The sequence below is a fragment of the Quercus robur genome, chromosome 3 (assembly GCF_932294415.1).
Source record: "Quercus robur chromosome 3, dhQueRobu3.1, whole genome shotgun sequence".
Taxonomy (NCBI): Eukaryota; Viridiplantae; Streptophyta; class Magnoliopsida; order Fagales; family Fagaceae; genus Quercus; species Quercus robur.
This window is the reverse complement of record NC_065536.1, coordinates 18786332-18796199: the sequence shown is the minus strand read 5'-3', so window position 1 is coordinate 18796199 and position 9868 is coordinate 18786332. Positions and strand designations below refer to the sequence as shown.

Sequence of the window (9868 nt, the reverse complement as noted above, 5' to 3'; positions counted from 1 at the left end):
AACTCCAAATTCCTTTGGTGAAACTGGACAATCAGGGCCTTGAGGTAAATACCAGTGGCATTCCTTGAATATACCCATTTCAAAAATTTTTTTTTTTCAAAAAATTTCCGCATTTTATATATGTTCAACTCGCATTTCTTTGAAAACCCATATGCATAATTTGATCTGTTTGAGTTGTTAATAAAGTTACAAGAATCCATCTTTTGTAACTCAGTATCATTAACTACTAGGTTTTTTTTTTTTTTTTTTGAGTGAATTGACTATTAGTTTCAATCTTAAATCATTCATGAAAATCATGCATATCCATTATCTATATAATATTATTTTATTATTATTATTATTGTTATATTATATTATATTATATATATATATATATATATATATATATTAAAGTCAATCCTTAGTGCAATCACAAGTGACTTCTACCAAAAGTTACAAGTTACAGGTTTAGCTATGTAGGGTGTGGGTTTGAGCGCTCCTTCTGTTGGAGGAAAGGTCTCAGGCCCAACTAGCCCAATACAATGAATTTTTAGAGAGTGAGCTTAAGAACTAGGTGTTAGTCTGAACCACAATCACTGGACATGGTTAAGTGCGAATGGACCAATAAGGAAATGGGTTCGAGTATGAAATGTTGTCCCCGGGTGTTTCGTCCGAGGAGCTTGGTATTCTACTTCTTCCACTTTCAGTACTAGGTTACCGTCGTTTTCAAGACCATGCAGACTGTTGCAGTTTTCTCCTTTTTCTCTCTTCCTGCCCCTTTTTTCCGATCCTCCATTCTTGGGGGGTCTCTCCCATTATATATTTCTTTCCAGTCGATCTTGACCCTCCATCTGTTGATTGTGCAGACCATTACTCAAGTGCTCGTCCCATTAGCCATCTTCCCAAACCCTCTGTGAGTTGCGGCAACCAAGGCCATACTGTTCAGGGGTCCTTTCATCATTAATGCAGCCAGGACGTTAGTTGGGCGCATTAAATGCGGAGGTGACAGCTTTTCCTTGAACTGCTCCTATACCATACCCCCGTGTGCGTCCTACTGTACTCGTCCTTTTTTCAAGGAACGCTCTGGGAGGCTACCTTTGATGGCGTGCTGTTCTTTCCTACTGGAGTCTGGAATGCCGAGGACAGAATCGTCCTTGGCAACATCTCTAGGCCATTTGGATTTTCATCGTATGTCCTCGGACATTTCTCTCCTCAGCGCAGGTCTTGGGCCTAGTACAAAGTGGGCCGGGGTCACCAAGTTCTCTGGCCCCACAAGCTGCAACTTGTAGGCAAAAAAAAAAAAAAAAAAATGGATATGTTTATTTGATAATATGTTTTGGGTGGATGAAATTACAATTTCTGCAAAGAAAATAACCTTAATAGATTATCAACAACAAATTGTTTTTCCTAATTGGTCCAATTATTCATTGTTAAGTTTATTGATTTTCTTAGTTACGTTTTTCTTTGTTTTGTTTTGGATTGTAGACAAAAAAAAAAAAAAAAAAAAAAGGTTTGAGAAAGTTTGTTTAAAACTAAAAGAATAATTTTCAAAATTTATATTTTTTTTAATGATTCACAAAATATAAATAACTTTTATTAAAAAAATGAATGTTTTCGTTAATTTGCCTTTTGAATTTCTGAGAAAAATTGTATTGTTTTCAGTTTGGTACGACAAAATTTATATTTATGATTTATGATTGTTCCTATAATAAATAAAACTATGATTATGAAATACATTATTCTTTATTAAATTAGTTTAAATTGTAAAAAAAAAATACAATAAAAATAATTATCACGCGCAACGTGTGGGTTTGCGGCTAGTATATATTAATAGGTAAAGATCAAAGAAAGTTCAATTAGAATCCAATTTTGCGCCATGTGTCTAAATTTATATGGGGACCACACTATAATTATGAATTATCCACTTAGGTTTGTTCCATGTGTCTATTTAAATTTTTTAATCATTGTGCTAAGTAAGTTAATGAGTGTAAAATACTAAAAATCTAATATTAATGAACTATTTTAAAAAAAATCAAATATACTCAATAAAAATTACCATACAACAAAGATAATCACACATTTTATCTTATTAAAAATTAGAAAAAAAAGTTATCATAAGTAGTATTAAATTTAGGTAAGAATTTTAATATGTGACTAATTACATTTACTTTTTTTTTAATAAATAATTTGACTAATTATTTATATTTTTATGATAAAAATTGTGTATAATTTTAAATGTATCTATATGTATGCATATGTTACAACTTAAATGCCATTCTTTTTTAATAATTTGACTAATTATTTATATTTTTATAATAAAAATTGTGTTTAATTTTAAATGTATCTATATATATATATATATATATATATATATATATATATGTATGAGTTACATGTTAATAGGAATAACTGACTAAACAAAATTTGATAGCTGTTTTTGACATATGGCAAGGCTCACAGGTGTGTATGGGCAGTCTCAGATAATTAATGCTTAATTTAAAACAGAAAAGTTAACTAACGTTGGACCACATTGATTGAGAAAATATTTTTAAATGTATTTTGCGGAAAAAGATAAAAATAAATAATTTTTTACAACTTTTTATATTTTTCATAATAGTATTATAATTTTCTTTTTTTGAAATAATCAATTAATAAATGCACACTGAAAATTATCAATAAATAAATAAATATATCTGCAGTGAATAACCGGGGCCGTTAATGCACCTAAAAATTTGCCCATTTCTTACTCTCAATTCAACCCCTACGGTTTTCTTTAAAATAAAAAGTAAAAAACTCAACTTTTTAACCACATGATCCATTTGGTTAGAAACTTTAGAATTCTTTGAAGTAGCTATCAGTAACTCAAGTTTTGAAACTTTTCTTTTAAATTGTGCTTACTCTTTTAAGATTGTATCACGATTTTAATTATAATCGTAAAATAGTGAAATTAAGCTTAGTGAAAAATGTTAAATTTAAAATATTTTTATAAGTTTTATACGACAAATTATTATTATTAGATAAAATAAATATTTATGGTTATGAAGATATATTCAACACAGATTTTATCTGAAATCCTATATTATTTGAGGTGGCATTATATGTACCTTACATCGGTATGTAACTATCATTAGTGTTTTACTTTCTTTGTTTTTTTTTTTTTTTTTGGGGTCAAAATTAGGTTTTACTATATTTAACACTTCAATGAGAAAATCAAAAGAATAAGCAACATATACATACAGACATTGAAAAGAAAAACACAAAATTTGGAAGATGGCGGAAGGGAACAAAGTCCAAATTCCAAGGCTGAAACTGGGCAATCAAGGCCTTGAGGTAAATCTCAAGGCTAAATCTTGAATACCCATTTTAGTTTTTTTTAATCTTTATCAAGAAACTTCCAATTTGTATTTGTTCAAGTCACATTTCTTTGAAAACCCATCCACAGTAACTCAGTACTCATTGACTATTAAGTTTGAGTCTCAAACTCAAATCATGAATAGTTGAAAACCGATGATGGGTGTTGCCAAGTTACCTTTTTGTGCTCATAAGCTGTGAAGTGTTACCATTATGAAAATAATCATCTTGCATATAGTACCCTGTATGTTGAAAGTATGGTGGGGACAAAGTTAACTAGTGTGTTAGTTAGAGACAAGGAACAGTGCATCATAAATTTGAAACGACTTCTAAGTAGCTGTTTAGTTTAGTCACATGCTATAAATTGAGAATAAGTTTGTAGAGAAATGTTAAACTGTACCTATCTTGAGATGTTGCTGCAAAAATGATGTTTTCTATATTCATTTGACGCCCTTCAACGAGAACTTACTACCACAGAAGGAATTGAAAGTCATCCCTAAGAAACACAATTCTATATTCCAGTCATAAGCAGTTAATGGCTTCGGTTTTGTAGTCATTTAACCACATACTTTTAACTCTCCCCCTTACTAGTGAGTTGGGATTTTAAATGGGAGGTAGAATGGAGGAGACAAAGATCGAACTCAGGATTTCATGCCCCGATACCATGCTAAATTATAGATAGTCTCAAAAGTTTAAGCTATTAGGATATGACAAATTTAATCATTTAACCACATAGTTTTATGATTTAATAGGAGATAATCTTTAAGATTTGGAATAATGAATAACTATTGTGGCTGCAAGTTTAAACACTAATGACAAAGCAAGAGTTTAGAGCAATTTGATTATACTAGTTATGATTGAATTGTGTTTTGAGGTTATGATCCCTTGAGACTCTCATAATTCAATTGTGTTTTGAGGTTATGATGCCCTTGGAACTCTGTTATGACACTACACTAAAGCAGCCATTTGTATTACCTCATAACCAAGTCAGCAATTAAGATAAATTTGAAACAATTAAGATAAATTTGAAGTCCACAGGGATTTGTTGTTTTCTTGTGAAGACATGAGATTTGCGTTAACACTAGAGATGCCATCTCTTAAAGATTAGTTACTATTCTTTTGCCTAGTATACTGAGAACATATATATGATACACATACTCCAATTTGATTGGGTGGGGAGATTCTGAAGTTAAGTGTCATTTTAATACGTATTTGTTGGGTAATGATCTTACACTATATAATTGAGACTATGGTCATGGAGAGTTTCTGGAATTAACAAACTTATGCTCCTTCATCTTTTCCATTTTCAGCACTTAAGATTTGCATGTTTTAAAGTCCTTCAATCTTGTGCTTCATATGTTGTCATGTGGGAGGCTTTGGAGAAATTAAAGTTGATAGAAAGTATGGAGTCTTTAAACCTTAGTAGTCCCATTTCTTTCTTCTGTCAAGAGTCCCAACATAAGGTTGAACCTGCATAAATAACCTATAACAATGAAATCCTCTGGTTAATCTTTCCCAATGTTCAAGATGTAAAGGTTCTAAGTTTTTAAGGAATAGTTTTTGTACTAAAATATTTTGTTGCGCTTTGTTGGGGACATAACAACTTGGGGAGATTCTAGTTGAGGAGTTAATATAACATATAGGGACATCAATTGACCCAAAAGCTTCAGCCTATGAATTTGAGCCTAATAATGTCATATGAACCATTCACTCTTGTCATTATTATCCAATGTGGAAACTCACAACCTAACTAACCACAATACTCACACATGAATATTCCAACATGCTCTATTATCATTCTACTACATTTATTCTTAAATTTTTGTTTCTCAATTTTTTGTAATTCTGAACTCTTTTTCTCCCCTAGGTCTCAAAGTTGGGGTTTGGATGTATGTCCCTGACTGGAGCCTATAATTCTCCTCTCTCCGAGGAGGATGGAGTCTCAATAATAAAGTATGCTTACAGTAAGGGAATCACTTTCTTTGATACATCTGATGCTTATGGACCCCATTCTAATGAAATTCTTATTGGAAAGGTAAAAGACACTAATATTTACTTTTACTAGCTCAAGAAGTCAAATGTTTTTGTTCCTATCTGGTAGTAAATCTGAAGATGGTCACAGATGAGAAAATTTTGTTACTACTTTCTATATTATCTGTTAGTGAATTGATTAATAGTCAAGGACCACATTAAAGTTCTGTTCTATTTAACCGAATGAAGTTTATATCTTTCAGGCCTTGAAACAGTTGCCGAGAGAGAAAATTCAAATAGCCACCAAATTTGGCATCCAAAGATCAGGATTTCCTCAGATGCAAGTGAATGGAAGCCCTGAGTATGTTCGCTCAAGCTGTGAGGTCAGCTTACAGCGTCTTGATGTGCAATATATTGATCTGTATTATCAGCATCGGGTAGACACAAAAGTACCCATAGAAGAAACTGTAAGTGATTCTCTTGCTCTTTCAACTAGATGCCTGCAATGGGTGATTTTAAAATTCTTGCTTGTTTGTTTGTAATTTGAAATTATTAAATTCTCTGCAAATATGATTTAATACATCTTATTGGAATAGGTTGGTGAACTTAAGAAACTGGTAGATGAAGGAAAAGTCAAATATATTGGTCTATCTGAAGCCAGCCCAGACACGATAAGGAGGGCACATGCTGTGCATCCCATCACAGCTGTACAAATGGAGTGGTCTCTCTGGAGTCGTGATATCGAGGAGGAGATAATTCCACTTTGCAGGTTTATTCAGTTCACAGATGATGTTTTTATAATTTTGGTCTCATGAGTGCTTCCACATATAAGAAGATTACACATGTTCATTTGTTCTAGATGTGGGAGTTAAATTTAGAGCTACAAATTTAGAGCTGCTTGTTCATTGCTCATTGTGACTGTAAATATTAGTTAAGGGAATAGATTCAATGAGTCCTAAGTATCTCTTTTTTTTTTTTTTTTTCCCCTTAGGTTTCAAAGAATTATCTTCTTTGAAAGACTGTTACTATAAGGAAAATTTAATTGGGTTGTATCCCTTTTGTGTAGCTTTGATTTCATTATATGTAATTATCTTATCCAAAAGCATGAGAATGCTCTGTTGATGCCTTTGTTCATGTAGGGAGCTTGGCATTGGTATAGTTCCATACAGTCCTCTTGGCCGTGGTTTTTTCGCTGGCAAAGGAGTTGTGGAAAATTTGGATGCAAATAGCCGCCTGGTACATATTTCACTGATATTTGTTCTCATTTATTTGTGGACTCTCAAATTTTCTGCACAATTATTCAGGCAATAGTAGTTCTCTTTTTGAGTAATGCATACTTCAAGTTTATCGAGTGAAAAATTCCTACTAGGGAAAACACCTATTTTAGCTCTTGCAGTTTACAAGAAGTTCCAATTTCGTCTCTAATATTTGAAAATTTGCAAACCAGTTACTGACTAACATTTTGCTATTAAGCTTTTCTATCTGCCTCACAAATACAATAGATGACATGTCATGTTAAATAGCTGACCTGACATGACTTAGATGATGATTTGCCAATCAGAAGTCCACCTAGAATGATAGGAAGATGAGGTAGAAGAGTAATAACTATTCACAGAAAAGTGAAAAGAACAAAAAGGTCTGTATATGTTTCCAATTTCCAAATCATCACTAAGTCGTGCCACATCATCTGTTGGCATTAGTTATTACTTGGTTGTGTCCTGTCATCTACTCATTACCGCTCATCACTGACCCTCTCCACTCATTTCTGCTTGTCTACTTCCCCACCAAACAACCCCAACCGCTCACCCAAAACTGGGGTGTTATCCACTTCAACCAATAATCTAGTAAACAACATGCAGGAATGTTCCCAACCCAAAAAGGAGTTAGTCAGGTAGCAGGTTCAGGTTGATACCAAACCCAAACTGACTCAACTTGTTGACCTCCCTAATGTTAGGGAGCAGATAGAACTTCTTGTAAGCTTCAGGAACCAAATTAGTTATTTTCCCTTCATTTTTCTATAAGTAAATCAATTGTATTGATGAGAAATTATGCAAAGGTATGGAAGAAACAAATGGGTACTTTGTCAATATATCCATCTTTTTGTTCCCTCTATCTCTTTTGTAAACTAAATCATCTCAAATATATCCACAAAAGAAAATAGCAGAAGACTTAAAATAACATTTGTAGTAGTAAGAAAAGATATATTGATTAAGGAGGTGACAAAGTGTGATTTTTATATTGGATAGAATAATGGAGAAGAAGAATACATATGGCTGACTCCAATTAGTTGATACGGGACAAAACCAAAATGGATGCAGCAACAACTTAGGAGAGTCACGTATTGAATAACAAAAATACTCTTGACTTAAGGAAATTTAAATAAACTACTAATAACCTAATTCACTAATAAGACCTAAAATAAAATCCAATTGTCCAATAAAAGTACAATTGACTCAAAATTCATAAGACTACATTAAAATAAACTATTCTTCGCACTTTCTGCATTATTACTTTGTTCAAAATCTAGCCAACCCCAAAAGTTTCAGAATTAAGGCTTTGTTGTTGTACTATAAGAACCATCTTATAGAAAGGATTTCAAGAACTTGTGCTTTCTCCTTAATAAAATAGTAATAATAACAATAAAAATTCTTCAAATGAAACTGACAACCAGCTTCTTTATTTTTATTATTTTTATTTTCTATAAGGCCTTGCACCCTCGGTTCCATGGAGAAAATTTGGACAAGAACAAGACCATTTATAGTCGAATAGAAAGACTTGCTAGAAAGCACCAATGCACTCCTGCTCAGCTAGCACTTGCATGGGTTTTCAGACAAGGAGATGACATTGCACCCATACCTGGTAATTGGCTTTAATTTTTTGGTTTTTTTCCTGATTAATTACTTGTAAAAAATGTGCTATGTATTTAAGTTTTCAAAACGAGAAAGAAATGCGGCTGAAGATTCTATTTCTTGTTATGTATTATTATCTTTTGTGTGCTTCAAATTGAAATTAACTTGACTCCAAGTGTGCGCTTTTCCCCACTTAAGCTGAAACAAGTAGAATTTATATTTCCTGCATCTTATAGTGGACAAAGTTGATATAGAAGTTAAGGAAATATATCAGAATTATCCCAATCTAAGTTACATAAGGATTTCCTGCCTCAAGTTTCAAAGTTTAGCATATAAATGGATAACAACCCACTTCATGGCAGGAAATTACATAGATATTGCCTGCTATAATGTCATAACAGCCTTAGAAAAACTCAGAGATTTTAATTTCCTGTTAACATATTCATAAACATAGTCCTAGGCTGTGGTCATAACTAAATCAGATTTTATAATGGGTTACGGTTTGTGATCACAATGTCTTGAAGGAATTGGCCATACAGCTGGCAAGTTACTGACTTTTTGCAGGAGTGGTAGTTTGATTTTGAGGAATAATAAAATCATGAGTCAATTATGTGTTTTTGATATTAAAGTTGCTAAAAAATATATGCAGGTATGCTGAATATATAGGGAACTGGATTAAGAAAAAATCTAATGACATTAATCAAGGTTTAGCTGAGTTATTTACTTTTCATTGGAAGTGTTACATGAATGAAGATGTTGAAGCAGAGTGGAATTTTATTATCCAGTGCACCCTTATGTACCTCCCATGGGCAGGAAACTTGAAATTTGATAATTAAGGATGATTGTGTGTATCTATCTTCTTTTCTCTTTAAGCTGGAAAGTTCACTAATGTTCTTATTTTCAATCATATTTATTTAGTATAAACAGTTGCTTTTGTGTCAGAGCCCTTTGGAACTGTTTGCTAGATTTTAAAAGTTGAGGCAAGTTGAGACTTTCACCTGCTATTTCTCAATGTTCATTTTCCTTGAACTTTAACAGGGACAACTAAGATCAAGAACTTAGATGACAATATTGGCTCTTTGAACGTGGAACTTACAGAAGATGACCTGAAGGAGATAACTGATGCTGTACCAATCGAAGAAGTAGCTGGTGGTAGAAGCTATCAAAGCATGGATCATTTTCTATGGAAGTTTGCTAACACTCCTCCACAAAACTAATTCTCTATTTACACTTTCATTGATATTGTCCATTTTGCCTGAATAATGCTATGTTTTTGTGAAATGTATGGCCAGATTTATGTTAAAAACTAGCTATGTCATTCACACCACAAAATTAGCAACACTATTTTGTGAACTTTTTGAGAATGATAACCAATGTAGTTTCTTTTTGTCATGTTCTGTTGGATATATATTTGTTCCTCACTTTGTTTTAAGGTAAATTACTTGCTTGACCATATTCTTTAGGAGCGGTTACAAATTAAATCTTGAAGTTTATGGCTTTCAATTTTTTTATTTTATTTTTAAGATTGTTACAAATTAAACATTATAATTTTGCTAGTTTCAAATTGAACCCTGAACTTTTAAAATCATATCATTTTTAAACATTGAACTTTTTAGGTTTGATTAGGGGGTTTAAATTGATATGATTTTAAAAGTGCAGGGTTAAATATTTGAAACTAATGAAACTATATGGTAATGATATAATTTTAGAAGTTCAGG

The 9868-nt window shown here is 32.2% G+C and overlaps 1 protein-coding gene across 1 annotated transcript; it reads left to right on the top strand.

The window, feature by feature from the left end:
* Nucleotides 1–3156: 3156 nt before the first annotated feature.
* LOC126717384 (probable aldo-keto reductase 1) lies at nt 3157–9567 on the top strand. Its single transcript, XM_050419068.1, has 7 exons — nt 3157–3309; nt 5198–5365; nt 5565–5768; nt 5898–6070; nt 6441–6537; nt 8007–8160; nt 9189–9567. Exons 1-7 carry the CDS (start codon nt 3250–3252, stop codon nt 9365–9367), a joined length of 1035 nt encoding a protein of 344 aa, XP_050275025.1. The 5' UTR covers nt 3157–3249; the 3' UTR covers nt 9368–9567.
* The last annotated feature ends 301 nt before the right edge of the window (nt 9568–9868 follow it).